Raw genomic sequence first — 15,729 nt, 5'->3', positions numbered from 1 at the left:
GTTCAGGTGCTCGTTCTCCAGGCGGAAGAAGTTCCAGATGAAACGTCTATACAATATTATCACTATTATAATACAGATAATATCGTATCAGGAAATCAATTTAAAAAATATAGAAAAACTAGCTTTCGCCCGCGACTACGTCCGCATGAATTAAAAAAAAAAACAAAAGTGTGTGCCTATGTGTTCTTCCAGACTATTCTCTACATCTATACCAAAGTTTATCGAAATCCATTGAGCCGTTTAGGCTACAAACTCTGACAAACATCCATTCATCCATCAAATTTTCGTAATCATAATATTAGTAAGATAGATATTAAACAAAAACGATGATTTAAACTCTAGCTTTTGCTGGCGACTTCGTTCGTGCGGAATTTAAAAAAAACTAAGTATCCTGTGCTCTTTTATACTATGCTCTACGTATGTCAAATTGTATCGAGGTCCGTGAGCCGTCCTAGAATACTCCGTAACAACAACCCAACATTCGGATTTAGTAAAATTAGTAAAGATTTACAAAATATAAAATTGGTATTTAAGTCATCATTTTTCATATCAAAATATAGTCAATATTCTTTAAATTTATCTCAAAACCCACTATCCAGTTTTAAGTGTACAAATACGTACTATTATAAATATAACCTCTACACTAAATAAACTAAATATAACCATCTACACTACCGTCGTGGTTTACCTGACGACTTCTAGCGGTGCCAGTATAGAGACCATAGTCTCTCCGCTGACGAGTTTGTTCTCCGTCAGCACGAAGGACACTGTCCACACGAAGCGAAGCACAAAGTCCTCTACTATCGCGAAGTAGTAGAACTAATAAAAAACGATTATCAGTCAAATCCTTCATCAAAGAAAGGATTATTTTTTTTTTTATTATAATCGTTAATATAAATTTACAGATTCCATGAAAAGGGAAACAACTGCTGTAAGAGAAAGTGACAAAGCAGCTTGTTTGGACTCCCTATTACAATGGCTGAATCAAATACATGTAAAAAAATCAAAATAAACTACTCTTTGATATCTGTCAATGTCAAATACTCCATTTGTCAGAAGCATGATTTTTAGGTTATTTTGACATTTATTTTGGTTACATTTTTAAAACGTTCCCGGTTTAAAGCAAGCGCACACATTTATCTAAACTATCACACAACAGTTGTGCGATTTTTAAATCAAAATCAGAAGTCGAATAAATAGATTGGCAACTGTTTAGTTGCACAACTAAAAATCGAGTAGTGTGTTCACCTCCATATAAGCTCATAGCAATCAAAGCGAGACTAAGTAGTTGTGCGATAGTTTAGTCAAAGCATTAGTGATTAACATTTAAATCTAGATATTATAAGAAACACCAATCATTTGTTTTCATTTACAATTTCTTCTAAACACTCACCCCAGGACTATACACGATCTCTTCTCTAAGGAATTTATTCTCCGCGGAGGGTCCGCAACTAAAGAGACCCCAGTCCATCTTCACGTCCCACGTGTAAGTGTACAGCGATGACGTCAGCTGGCACGCGAACCACGCGTACAAGAACGGATTCTCATACGGGTCTGCGTACTTTTCTGACATACATAACACTTCGTTAGCGCGGATTAAAAAAAAAGTAAAAGTCATCTATTATATTCTCGCGTGCATCTTCCTTCTACCAGCTATCTTTTGTAGTTCTTCCACACTTGTAGATAATATTATGAACACTACTTTACAATCTTAGTAAATAGCCTATTTCTTCCAGATTTATTAGTCCTTTCATCGAGATCTGTTAACCCGTTTTGACAATATTAACAAACATCCATCCATCCAAAACTCCTTAAATACTCACGGCTATACATCGTCCGTAACGTAGCGAAGAGTACCACAAAGAAAGTGGTAGAGTACTTCCCCGCGTTAACCAAATGCGGGAACGCCTCCCGGCTGTCTCTGTAGCGCCGCAGACATTGCCAGAAGCGAGTCCACGCCGGCACTATGTTCACCAGCGCACGAGATATTATAAACCACGACTCCGATTCGAATGAATCTATAACGGAAATTGGGTAACAATCATTTTTACTGATGAGTTTGCGAACCGCAAATTAATTAAAAAAATTAAAACTTTAGTTGGCGCGTGAAACAGAGTAATATTCTTGTCTCCGACGTGCCAAATGAAAATCACTACTATTACTATGGTTTATTATCTTTAAAATATAGATGTAATTAGTGCCGGCATTAGAATAAAGCACAGTTGGGCAACCGGCTAGGGCGTCACAGTTCTACAAATTACTGTCACGTAACTCTCTTAAGAAGGGGATCGCTTGTCATTGTAAAAAACAAGAAGGCGCCATAAAAATGTTCCGAGGGCTAGTAGTAGAACCGACTAGACGTAACCTTTAGTGCAATAGCTGTTTTTTCTTCGTTATATCTTTACCACTTTTCGATTTTATCGATTGGTGCTAATTTTAAAACTTTCTTTTTATAATTAAAAATCAATATATCTCACTCACCATTGACATTAAACCAATCTCCGCCGGCGATATAGAAGACAATGAGATAATGAAAGTCCAAGAAGGCGGTAACAAAAGAGTTCCATTGGTCCGCCAGCCAGAAATCCGCGAACAGCACTGGCATGAACGGAGCCGCTAGAATACGACCCTTCGAAAAAAGAATAACAAGGGAAACTTACTATACTATTCTTCTATATGTGCACTAATATTATAAAGAAAAAAAGATTTGTATTTTTGTATGTATAGAAATAACTCGAAAACTACTGGGTTGATTTCAAAAACCCTTTCATCATTAAAAAGCTATGTTTTCACTGGGTAAGGTAGGCTGTTAAAAATTCAAAGCGAACGAAGTTGATAACTTTAACCAATTTAGATATGTCCTCGCACTAAGATAAAAATTTGTTCGAGTACCAAGTAATTTAGAAGCTAAAAAACTCTCATCTGTATTTATTAATCTAATCGATAAAATATTTTATGTACTGAAACATTTAATTACTCAATTACTCGCTAATCGGCTAAACAACTAGTCTGCGGATTCATTCATAAAAAAATTTACTTACACATATCCTCAAGAACCAGAATCTAGCTTCATGTCTGAACACTTTTAATGGATTCACAAGGAACACTATCATTATAATAACAAGCGCCAACGGGTTTACAAACGGCGGTATACTCAAACTTGCACTATATATGAAGCTTAGTATACTAAGTGCCCACACAACACCGAATATCGCTGCCAATTCCATCAAATGCTGTTCAGAAAGATGGTTCCTCGGATCTAATTCGAAGATCAGGACATGATTGACTCCAGATGACCGCCAGCCGTACACATTGATGCCTATCAGGAATATAAATTGTACTAAAAGGAATGGGCCGCGGTATAACCGGAATGCTGTTTTGAAATTTTCCGTCGCACCTTCATGGAATAGAGCTGAAAGAGACAGATAGCATAGCTTTATAAATTATGTTACACAGTTACCAAGAATTACTTATACGGACTACAAAATGGTACAAATTACCCATATATTTGATATTTTTGAGGGGTCTTTAAATTTAAAAAAAATTAAGTGAATTGAAAAATTTGGATGGATGGATGGATAGATCTTTGTTACTATCTCTAAAACAGCTTAATGGATATCAATAAAATTTGGCACAGATATAAAACATAGTATCGAAGACATACTTTCTCAGTTTCTCTACACCGCGGGTAAAAGCTAGTAATTTATAATTTTGAGGTTATTTTATAAGCGCAATAAATACCAGTTAAATATAATCTGGGCAAACATATTCATAGATTAGCTACGGTCAGTAATTGCTACAAGATAAGGAATATTTACTGCATAAGAACAAAAACAATTTATGGTTCATTGTTATCAGACCAATATTTAGTTTTATCTAAGGTACTGTTAATCCATTTATAATCGCTGCATACCCAACATTGTATGTTTGCAAATATTTAGATCTTAACATAGCTGTACACTCAACTAGATATGGCCTAAGAGTACGTAATCCAGAACATAAATGAGAGAAAAAAGACCCTTTGTCCTAAGAAAATTTGATTAGTGTTGTCATTTACAATATTAAAATTATATTTCAAAAATGTCTCATATACATCAAACATAAATAAAATAACTTATCTATAATCTATATCTATGATAACAACTTAATCTACTTCTACTTAAAAGTACTTAGGTTGTCCTAACGTTCAGTAAAACAATAAAAAAAAAATTCTTAGCACTGAACTTGTAAAACCGAGTATAGTCTGATCAGGAATATCTCCCTCGTTATATTGCGGATAAAAATGGAACTAATCTAGCGCACATTTAAATGAGACGCAATATCGAACATGCAAAGAAAATCCAGAGACAGGGTTTCGATATCTCTTTCTTATCAAAGAGAATGAAAGGGATAAGCATATTCTTGCGTTTTGTATAGAGAACTTACCAGACAAAACCACAGTGATAGCCAATACTATAAACGATCCAGAGAACAGGCCCACTTTGAATGTAGTCCACGGGCTCTGTTGTTCCCCTAGCGGTGGTACTCTTAGCTTCTTCATGGCTTTTTGCCTATCCCCTCCTTCCAGTTCATTAGTTACTGTAGCCTCGGTATCACTGATCAGTCGATCAATATCTTTGTTTGTATAGAAGTGGGATGATTCCACGTGTTCCGCTCGCCACAGCGCACCATTGCTAACGTTTAACAACTATTGACAATAAATTGTAACTATTTACAAGTTTTGTATGTTAATACACTGTCACGGTTGACAATTTTGACATTGAGAATACCAATAGTACAATCATAGCCACGCAAGGATATCTGGAATGATGAGATGTCTGCTATTGTGGAAAGAACTATTAGTCTATAAGTAAAACTATATTAAAACAAGACGGCTAACTACAAAAACATCTTTGACACTTTTAACAGGAGGTTACTAGTAGTCTTTTTTTTATAATATAATGTGGCAAACAAGCAAGCAGGCCCCCTGAATCCACCGAAATGGAAAGCGACCGCTGCCCATAAACATCCGCAATTGCAGATGCGTTGCCTACTACATTTGACTTCATTGACGGAGGAGACGCACATAAAGGGGAGATTTCCCCTTCCTATGCATCTCCTCCACCGCCAAATTCACTCTTCCTTCCCATTCCTTCCTCTTAAGAAAAGCATGGAAAGGAAAGGGACAAAAATTAGACGTCTTAATTTCGTTTCACTTATGCCCACCGATTCAGATATCCTTGTTGGTCTATACTAAATGCGACAGCAGCAATTAACAGAAAAATAATCCAACCAGAGACAAATTAATTTTGACACGAATGGCTATATCACCATGAATAAATGATCCTTACCTTATCATGCTTTTTCAATATCTTCCTAAAGCCAGTATAATTTAAATTCTGATAATTCTGTAGTAGTATCAAACTGAGATAGAATTCGCTGAACGCCAGTTTCAATTCCTGTACTTTCCTGCGCGGAATCGCCTTTTTGCTGTCGCCTCCGCTTTTTGGCTTCATCATATCGAATTGCGATTTGAGTTCGCTCTGTAAAGTTGCGAATTTACGTGTAGCCTCTGCCAGTTTCTCTAAAAATATAAAAACATAATATTAAGTACATTTAAGAATATCTACATCAAAGACTATCTACAAAAATCTTTCTAAAAGTATGACAAGAAAAATTTAGTATTTTTTTTAAATAGTATTTACATATGAATACAGTCTTAATAAATGTTGTCAATAGAATAGTACTTGTTTTTTTTTAACTTCTTTACATGTTAAATTAATTTAATATTTATACCTGAGTAAAAAGTATTAATCTTCTTAAGTTCCTGATCACAATAGTGAAAGAAAGTCTCATCAAAGTTTGCAAAATGTCTCGATAATACTTCAGGTTCCACATTCTCTGCCGATGGAGCCTCCTCCACTGCTGTGTATAACATTGCTTTCATTTCCTGAAATAAACTTTACAATTTCAATATTCTAATATAACAATAACTGATTGTTGGTTTTGGCTGTTTGCATTTGTTTTTTTTGCCTCTCAGCTCTTGCCGACACCTATGATGTGAAGTATTTGATAATTAAACTAAAAATGTTTGCAACTTCAATACATAATTGTAACTGATAATTAAAATAAAATTGTAATTTAATCTATACTTATATTATAAAGAGGAAAGATTTGTGTTTTTTAATTTTTGTATATATTTATAGAACTCGAAAACTGCTGGGTAGATTTCAAAAATTCTTACACCATTAAAAGCTGTTACACATAGGTTACATTTTTTAACTTCACACGGGCAAATTAACAAGCAACAGCTAGTCTATACTACAGTTTCAACTCTGTTAATAATGTGTAATTGTTATAACATCTTATTTGAGTTTTGATAACCATTCCAAGTCATATTTATTCAATATATGGCAAGACACAATTGTAAGGCAAGTTCCAAAGATCCTTTTATTTAAATTATTTGAACCTTGGGAAAAAAGGATATCTAATTTTTCAATGAATGCCCGCATGAAATTAAAAAAATAATAAAAAAACATAGCCTATGTTACTCACTAATAACATACCTTTCTAATAGTTTTTAAATTGAATGATTTTTTTTTAATCTGCCCAAAACTTTTGGAGTTATTGCAATATATACAACAATACAAATCTTTCCTCTTTATAACATTAGTATAGATACACATAGATCTTTTAATATAAATAAAAAAATGCCATATTGTATTTATTGTGTGGTTAGACTAATAATGTCCAATTATTTATCAATATCTGTTTATCTCATGTTATTTTAAACAATATTCTAGAACATCTGGTTTATTTACATGAAAAGTGTGACATTAGACACATATTTGAAGAAATAAAATTTCAAGGATGTCACAGATTTTTTATATAACACTTCTGAGTTCCTAATTACATAGACTAACAGAGATATTTAATATTGTTAAACAAACAAATTTAAATTTATATTATGTACACTAGTTGTTAAAAGTCGTCGATAGTAACAAAGCTTAAGTTGTAAATAATGTAATTAATAAACTATTCCTAAATGATACATAAAAAATATTTACCTCATAGTTGATATATTGTTTTCGCCATTCCGGCGTTATATGTGCACTCAAGTGCTCCGCAAATTTCATTTTCTTACTTCCCTGTATACGTCTTCACGATAAGAAATATCACAAAATACTAAACTATAACTACAGTTATTCACAAGTACTACACAAAAGTTTGTTTAGTGATAACTAGAAGTTATGACCTAATGTTTGTTAACGCTTTAAAGCGAAAATATTGGAATGATTTAAGGTATACACTTATTACACTTGAACGTATAATACATGTTAAGAAAAATAAATCCCCGTAAAATATAATTCTGGAAGTATACATAAAAAATTATAGATGAATAAAAATCAGTGATAAAACATGACAGTTGACAGATTACGTACGTACCGTTTCGTTCATAAATCTCGTGATTTCCTTATCAAAATGCAAAACAAGTATTTTTTTTTGAAAGTCGAAATCTAAGTAATTCGTACATTAAGTACGCACGCGATTTCGTACATGCAATATTAAGATAAAAAGTCGTCTATAATGTGCTCGTCTATGTCAGCTACCCTTCAATAAAAGTCCGGTCGAAATTGATCAAGTCGTTTCGGGGATTACCCGGAACAAATGCGGCTTGCGGACAAACAGACAGGCAGGCAATTTTCGTTATCAGCAACGCAAATATATCATCTTCCTGACATCTGGATTTTTCTTTTGATATTACACACTCCAATTTTATTACATTATATGGTATAGAGTTTTGTAAAAAAAAGTACGTGCTTGCATAAAACGCCGGTAGATTTAAATGAAATTATCAGTACTAACCAATGCTGATAAGAGCAATTTGAAAAACTTTGATTCGCCTCATGGAGCATAGAAACAAGTGAAAGTTATTCCATAAAATAAGAGAGATGTAGATATCCGTTATAAGTAAACCATTATTTAAAAATAAATAAATAATTTGTTGAAAATTATCTTTTAACATGAACCACTACTAGAGCAGATCGGCTACATTAAATTAAAACAAGATCCTTAATACTTATAGTTTATTGTTATTTAGTACCATTCACTAATTTTGTATCATTTTCTGCATCTGTGTAAGAAATTACTTGGTTTTGATCAAAGTAATCTGGAAGAATCCTCGCCACTTTCCGTGGCTCTTTTACTAGTGTCTTTGGACACTGCATTTCAGACCAATTTATGGGTACCATATTGACACCTTGAGGTGAGCCTTCTGCTGTTGCTATGGCAACTCCAAGTTCATTTTCAGCTGTTGTAAGATGGTACCAATGAATCTCTGTCAAGGGAAGCTGTAAAATTGATATAAGGCTATTTTCTAACTTCTTATTATCTTACAAGATTTTTAATTTAAAATCTTACAACTTGTAAAGTAACAAATATTTTACATTTATAAACAAGGTTTTTACTTTTTCGTGTAGTCAGTAAATATTGAGTAAAGTAAGTTTTGCATTGCCTTTACTGTTATCCATTTAATTATAAAAAACAAATACTATGTTAAAAAGGATACAACTTTAGCTAAAATAACATCTCCAGGTCTGAAACATTTATATGGATCAATTCTATCTTTATCCGTTGATTTGATATCTTCTTTCTTGAGGACCCCTCTATATGGTCTGACCAGGTGTGGACCTACACATAGTATTATGCAGTGAACAAGACGGGAATTCACAACAGTCACCTTTGCTGTGACCACATCTCCCGGTTTCGGCAGGATACTTGGTGTTGTTGGACTTTCTACAGATATGATTGTAACCTGAAAATTTATTCAAACTAAATAAATTTAGAAATAAACTAGTTTTCTTTGATAGGTTACTTTTTACCTTCTTTTCTTTGTCTTCGATCGATTTTAATATGCCTGCCAATGTAGCATATATGTAACCTTGGAGGACGTTTGTACCTGGCCCACCGATGCGATCTTTAGTTGCTGTACATAATCTCATGCCTGGTATACAAATTTTACCAATAGATTGTGATTTATCTTGCTCCATTGCTCATAGGAGTGAGGTTATATTTAATTTAAAAGTCTACTCCTAGATTTATACATTCACTTCTAATAAACCGTTTAAATTTTGGTTGTGTAAGTTTATAATGTATTTAAAAGTATATTACAATGTGGAAAAATTAGGATAAACTGTTTACAAACATCTGTCACATTACCAATAATCAAAGAGTACACAGAGAAAATTTACGATATTGGACAATTTAGCAGCAAAAGAGTACAGCACACACCAAAGCGTTAAATATTTTTATAACAACACGTTAAAAATACGGATAAACAAAGTACATGGTTAATAAAAAGTAGAGGTTATCGTTACTAGCTGTATTACATTATTTTAAGCAATAATTTAGCAATTAAAATCAATTATTGCTCTCGCTGTTTTAGGCTACTGACGTGTCACGTCAGCCGGTTTGACGTTTGACATGTCGACGTTATTGCTGGCGTGAATTGTTTGAGATAATTTTTTGAAATAAAAAGAACTGTAAATACTTGCAAAAACGAGAAGAAATGTTGACAAAATTTGAGACTAAGTCCGCTCGAGTGAAGGGTATATCGTTTCATTCCAAACGGCCATGGGTCCTTGCCAGTTTGCACAATGGTGTGATTCAGCTATGGGACTATCGAATGTGTACACTCTTGGAGAAATTTGACGAACATGACGGCCCTGTGCGTGGCATATGCTTCCACATACAGCAGCCCTTATTTGTATCTGGAGGTGACGATTACAAGATCAAGGTTTGTACAGGAAATTCCCTGAAATAATCAGCTCACTAACTACCTCTACAGACTGATGTAATCGCCTTGATTTAGACAATTTGTTTATATTCAGGATTAAACGACGCAATATCCAGGCAGTCTATATATTTTGTTTTACAGGATATGCATTAAAATCCATAGAGTTTTTTTTTTATTCTTATTAGGCCAATTTATTTTCTTTACATATTAATCTTTTGGAACACTATCTATGCAAATAATATAAGTAATGTATAATACGCCTGAATATAAAACAAAAAAAAGTAGTAAGTAGTACTATTTTAGATGTATTTTATACACTAATTTAAATTATATATAACTTAGAGAATATTTGAACTGCAACTTATGGGTTAAATTCTTTTAAATTGTATTATCTTTGCAACTCTATGTCATGTAAATATTTAAACTCTTTTAAGCTTTTACACAATTTCAACTAAATTGTGCTAATACTTTAAAAGTGAAAGTTAAGTTGGAGGAATGTTTGTTAGAGTAGCATAAATGGCTGATTCTGTCTTGATTAAATATAGCACAGATGTAGAGGATAGTGTGGAAGAACACATAATTTTGTTTTTTTAATAAGTATATTTATATTATGATCTTTGTTTAGGTGTGGAATACCAATCAAAGAAGATGTCTCTTCACTTTACTTGGCCACTTAGATTACATCAGGACAACATTTTTCCATCATGAATATCCGTGGATCTTGAGTGCTTCAGATGATCAGGTAAGATATTAACTGCATTTATATGTATTTTTATGTATTTTCTAATCTATTATGACAAGATATATATACATTCTATTTATACTGGAGCAATATATAATTCTAAATATTACTGAAACGCCGTAAGCATAGGTTTTTAGTAATTAATGTATGAAAAGATTTTTCCTGCTGTTTTCGGTGCTCACGATACAGGCATTGCCTAGTGTGGGCATCATCAGATTAATCATATATTAACCACAATTTTTAATTATCTTTTAGTTGGTATAAATGTTATTGTAATTGTTTCTTGTTTTTCAATAAAATTATTTCTGTTTCTATTTTAAGTGTAGTCATTCCTTGTAAAAAACTTAAAAAAAGTTACCAAAAGTAGCACTTTCAATTGGTAAAAAACTTATTGAAACAACTCCTCAGTTTTGTGTTTAATAAATGAGTACAAAAATCAATATTCCCTTTAAAAAAAAAAAAAACTTTACAAAAATAACTAAAATACGAACATCTTTCTGAACATAGGTATATGCCATTTCAAATATCTGTGTAGCTCAAGATCACATACAACTCTACACACTGCTGGTGTTCTGAGCCATCAAGATATTTGACAATAGCTTTATCCATAAGTTAATCTTTTAATCTACTTGCAGACAATAAGAATATGGAACTGGCAATCACGTCAATGCATCAGTGTACTCACTGGACACAACCATTATGTTATGTGTGCACAATTCCATCCCAACGAAGACCTATTGGTATCAGCTTCATTAGACCAATCTGTACGAGTGTGGGACTTCTCCGGACTCAGGAAGAAGAGTGTGGCTCCCGGACCTACTGGGTTAGCAGAACATTTGAGGAACCCACAAGCTACAGATTTGTTTGGTCAGGTAATATATGTATGTAATCAAATATTTTATTTATGGGATCTTTCATGCCTGGATGAGGAAATGTATGGACTTTTGCTTTATTCTTAAAACAAAATAATCATTTAATGGTGATGGGTACTCATGACTGAACATCTAATGGTAATTTTTAACACATTGAATGCTATGTACATTTTAGTGGGTCAACATTTTACATTGAATATTTTCGGTAGTTGTTTATCATGGAACAGTTGCTGTTAAACATGTAATAAATTATAGATATTTAATCCAGAATAGTAAGGCGAAAAAATGATGTTGCCTATCATAAAAATACTTGAAGTATAATACATTGTTATTATCACCAGCTCACTATACATATCCATTAAGTGGTTTAGAGCCTACTTTATGGGCCACTAAGCCAAAATTACTCATACTGGCCTCCTGTAGGTTGACTGCACACTTGTCTTTGAATTTCTTTTTTGATATATGCAGACCTCTCGATGATTTTCCTGACCGTAAGACAAAATCATATTGGTACATGGCGGGATTCAAACCCAGGACATGTAAATTACATGTCAAGTACTTCACCTTAACCCCCTGATTCACCTACGCTTTTATTCCACTGATACTTTGCTAGGATATGTTGAAAAACATTTGTCAAACATCAAGCTTGGTGCTAAGTCTGGTAAAAGTGTTATTGATTATGTTTTATATTATACTAGCTTTCGTCCGCGACTCCGTCCGCGTGGAATTAAAAAAAACGAAAGTAGCCTAAGTGTTCTTCCAGACTATCCTCTACTTCTATGCCTAATTTCATCGAGATCCGTTCAGCCGTTTAGGTTACAAACTCTAACAAACATCCATTTATCCATCCATTCATCTAAACTTTCGCATTTATAATATTAGTAAGATTAGTAAGATGTTTTATTTGTGTGTATTTTAGGCGGATGCAGTAGTGAAGCATGTTCTAGAGGGACATGACAGAGGTGTCAACTGGGCAGCATTCCACCCCTCGCTGCCACTGATTGTGTCCGCGGCTGACGACAGACAAGTCAAGTTCTGGAGAATGAATGATGCTAAGGTGATTATTACTTTTAATTTCACCTGCATACTAGCTTTCGCCCGCGACATCGTCTGGGTAGAATTAAAAAAACAAAAGCATTTAACCTATGTGTTCTTGCTGTGCTGTACATTTATGCCAAATTTCATTGATATCTGTTCAGCAGTTTAGACGACAAACTTTAACAAACATTCATCCATATGTCTAATATAATTAAAAAATAAGATATTAAATCAAATTAGTTTTAGTTTAAAAGAGAAAAACATAAAGTACATACTACTAGTAATCGGTTAGCATATCCAATGGTTTGTAATTAAAAAACAAAAGAAACAAGTTATTCTAAATTTTCTTTATTGTACAATAGCATAAAATACAATTTACAGATAACAATATGAATAACGTTAATTTTAAATTAGATTATTTATCACAACATAAAATGTGTAAACTGATAATACTACAATTTTATTGGTTATCATTCATTAAAATAGTCAACTTGGCAGGATTCAAACCGACGACTTTATAATTCACTTTTACCAACTCATACAACAACATGATGAGTTCACTGTCAATAAGAATTGTAATAGCATTGAATGTGTTAACTATTGGTTATTGGTATAGACCTACAAGGATCATATAGCAATTTTCAATTTTGTGAACTAATAAAATCAGCTTGAAAGCGTCATATTTGGTGCTGCACGAGGAAATGTTGCCATTGTCATAATTTCAAAATTACAGAAAAGTATTACATATGCTTGTGTAGTTTTATTTGCTCATATTAAGGCATGTTATACATGTGGGAATTTCGAAAAAAATTGGGAATTTTTTGCTAGCTGGTAACTCTAAAAACTACCAGGCGGTCAAAAATTGCTATATGATCTCTTTAGATCTACGTTAACACTTCCACTGCCATCTATTGTCTAGTTTATACAAATAAAATTTTATTAGAGAGTCAGTTTATTTAATTTTTATTGTTAAACCCAGGCTTGGGAGGTGGATACTTGTCGGGGACACTACAACAACGTGTCCTGCGTGCTGTTCCACGCGAAGCACGAGCTGATCCTGTCCAACAGTGAGGACAAGTCCATCCGAGTGTGGGATATGACCAAGAGGACATGTTTGCACACCTTCCGCAGGGAACATGACCGGTGAGTACTAGTCAAGGTCAAATAAAGGTTACACTTAATAATTACAGTAAACCCCTTTATAACGCTTTCCATCCGTCCCACCTTTAGTGACGAGTGGACGGTTGGATTTTATTTTATTTTAAAACGGTTGCATCTGTCACCTTATTGGTGATATTGGATCTAAAAGGTGAGACGGACGAAACTTTTTATTTTCACGTGGGGACTGAGCGGGGTGAGGGTTGGGAATAATCCGATAACTTTAATAGAGTTTTCATCTGTACTACAACCTTTCAATATATATTTAATAAAATTTTCTTTTGTGTACAAAGTTTAAAAAAACAAAAAATTCTTTCAGTTACTGGGTGCTGGCGGCACACCCCTCGTTGAATTTGTTCGCTGCGGGACACGACGCCGGCATGATATTGTTCAAGTTGCAACGCGAGCGGCCTGCCTACGCTGTTTATAACAATATATTGTTCTATATCAAGGACAGGTGAGTACGATTTCAGTAATTGCACTAGCACTTAAGGGTCAGTTCCACTGGGAATTGTGAAAAAAGTTAGTAATTTGTAGTAAAAAATGTAATTTTAAGCGACCATTGCCCATAAATATTACAGAGAGAAGACGCTAAAGAAGATATTACCCCTTCCTATGCATGTACACTGACAAATCCACTTTTCTTTCCCACCTTTTCTAACTAAAGTTGGTGTTTGAAGTAATGTTCTTATTTATGTTAAATGTTTACCCCTTTTTGGTTAAAAAGATACACCGTATTATCCGTTTTTCCAAAAAAAAGTTATGTTTTTTTAATTACATTTAACAATTTCAGACAACTACGTAAATTGGATATGCTGACAAACAGAGATGCTCCAGTGATGCAGATAAAAGGCGGCGGTCGTAACCAGCCTTATAGGTAATATTTACGTTAAATATATTTTTTTGGTATCGAAAAAACTCTGAAAGTACTGGGCGGATTTAAATAATTTATTTAAAAATTATGTTATCGCTGAATAATATAGGGTACATTTTTTTTAATTTCACGCGGACGAAGTCGCGAGCAACAGCTTGTGTTTTGTTATCGTCCTTTTCCCATCTGACAGCTGTCAATGTCATTAGACGAGAATAGCGCGCCATCTTGACGGGATCAGTAGCTCGGAGTTAATTACGCTAGTTACAATTATTTTAATTGTTTAAAAATATTTGAGTTTTTTCTGTGTTTATTCAGTATGTCGCTGAACCACGCTGAATGGTGCGTGTTGGTGAGCTGGCGTGTGGGTGACAACCACTCGTACGAACTGTACGCTATACCGCGGGACGGTGCTGATGCGCCCTCCATAGAGCCGGCGCGAGGACAGGCCACCTCCGCGGTCTGGGTCGCCAGGAACAGGTTCGCAGCGTTGGAGAAGAACAACCAGGTAACTACTAACTTGTTCTACTGAAAGTTGGTCTATTGGGTTATACTGCTCTACTGACTTGTACTAGTCAACTGAAACATACTGGTAAACTGACTTATGTCAGTCTACTAATTTATACTGGTCTACTAATTTATACTGCTCTACTGAATTATACTGGTCTACTAACTTATGCTGGTCTATTAGGTTATACTGGTATACTGACTTAAGTTGGTCTACTGATTTATACTGGTCTACTGACCTATGCTGGTCTATTGGGTTATACTGGTATACTGACTTAAGTTGGTCTACTGATTTATACTGGTCTACTGACTTATGCTGGTCTACTTACTTATGCTGGTCTACTGACTTGTGCTGGTCAATTCACTTGTGTTGGTCTACTGACCTTATAACCAATTGTATTAGTTAATGTTCTTGGTACATAAGGTCAAAGGACACAATAGAAGACGTTAAGTAAAATTTATCACTGGAGTAATGTTAAATACATTCCTTTGTGCGGAAATATACCGCAATCTTATGTTTTACAAAAACTCAAATAAATATATGTTTTTCCATTAGATGGTTTTTAATACCACAAAGATTAAAAACTAAAATTTATTCTTAAAACATGTTATCATCTATTTTTTTTAAATTGTCAATATTGTTAACAGTTGGTGATAAAGAACTTGAAGAACGAGGTGTCAAAGAAGATAGCGACGCCGACGTGCGAGGAGATCATGTACGCGGGCACCGGCATGCTGCTGCTGCGCGAGACTGACTCCCTGCAGC

General features: G+C 34.0%; 3 protein-coding genes across 3 annotated transcripts in view; 1 reads left to right on the top strand and 2 right to left on the bottom strand.

Moving 5' to 3' along the window:
• Positions 1-7,397, bottom strand: part of LOC106106091 (xenotropic and polytropic retrovirus receptor 1-like) — an 8,130-nt gene extending 733 nt beyond the window's left edge. The window contains exons 1-10 of the mRNA XM_013286620.1: positions 7,047-7,397; positions 5,776-5,939; positions 5,331-5,563; positions 4,426-4,687; positions 3,042-3,412; positions 2,482-2,629; positions 1,824-2,018; positions 1,394-1,566; positions 689-819; positions 2-46 (exon numbers count right to left, since the gene is read on the bottom strand). Of these exons, the coding sequence (XP_013142074.1) occupies positions 2-46; positions 689-819; positions 1,394-1,566; positions 1,824-2,018; positions 2,482-2,629; positions 3,042-3,412; positions 4,426-4,687; positions 5,331-5,563; positions 5,776-5,939; positions 7,047-7,051 (1,727 nt within the window). The 5' untranslated portion in view covers positions 7,052-7,397. The remainder of the gene's footprint in view (position 1; positions 47-688; positions 820-1,393; positions 1,567-1,823; positions 2,019-2,481; positions 2,630-3,041; positions 3,413-4,425; positions 4,688-5,330; positions 5,564-5,775; positions 5,940-7,046) is intronic.
• Positions 7,398-8,052: 655 nt separating this feature from the next.
• On the bottom strand, positions 8,053-9,219 carry LOC106106119 (exosome complex component CSL4). The gene is made up of 3 exons (XM_013286656.1): positions 8,862-9,219; positions 8,549-8,794; positions 8,053-8,330 (listed from the first exon to the last, which is right to left on the bottom strand). Exons 1-3 carry the CDS (start codon positions 9,027-9,029, stop codon positions 8,073-8,075), a joined length of 672 nt encoding a protein of 223 aa, XP_013142110.1. The 5' UTR covers positions 9,030-9,219; the 3' UTR covers positions 8,053-8,072.
• A 214-nt stretch (positions 9,220-9,433) lies between these two features.
• LOC106106090 (coatomer subunit alpha) overlaps positions 9,434-15,729 on the top strand; it is a 16,849-nt gene continuing 10,553 nt past the window's right edge. The window contains 9 exon segments of the mRNA XM_013286618.1: positions 9,434-9,775; positions 10,401-10,517; positions 11,153-11,389; positions 12,309-12,446; positions 13,407-13,570; positions 13,905-14,042; positions 14,379-14,462; positions 14,775-14,964; positions 15,612-15,727. Coding sequence (XP_013142072.1) covers positions 9,548-9,775; positions 10,401-10,517; positions 11,153-11,389; positions 12,309-12,446; positions 13,407-13,570; positions 13,905-14,042; positions 14,379-14,462; positions 14,775-14,964; positions 15,612-15,727 — 1,412 coding nt within the window. The 5' untranslated portion in view covers positions 9,434-9,547.

The sequence above is a fragment of the Papilio polytes genome, unplaced genomic scaffold, assembly GCF_000836215.1.
Source record: "Papilio polytes unplaced genomic scaffold, Ppol_1.0 DF822400.1, whole genome shotgun sequence".
NCBI classification, from domain to species: domain Eukaryota; kingdom Metazoa; phylum Arthropoda; class Insecta; order Lepidoptera; family Papilionidae; genus Papilio; species Papilio polytes.
The sequence above is the reverse complement of the archived record's forward strand: the minus strand, read 5'-3'. Positions and strand labels throughout refer to the sequence as shown.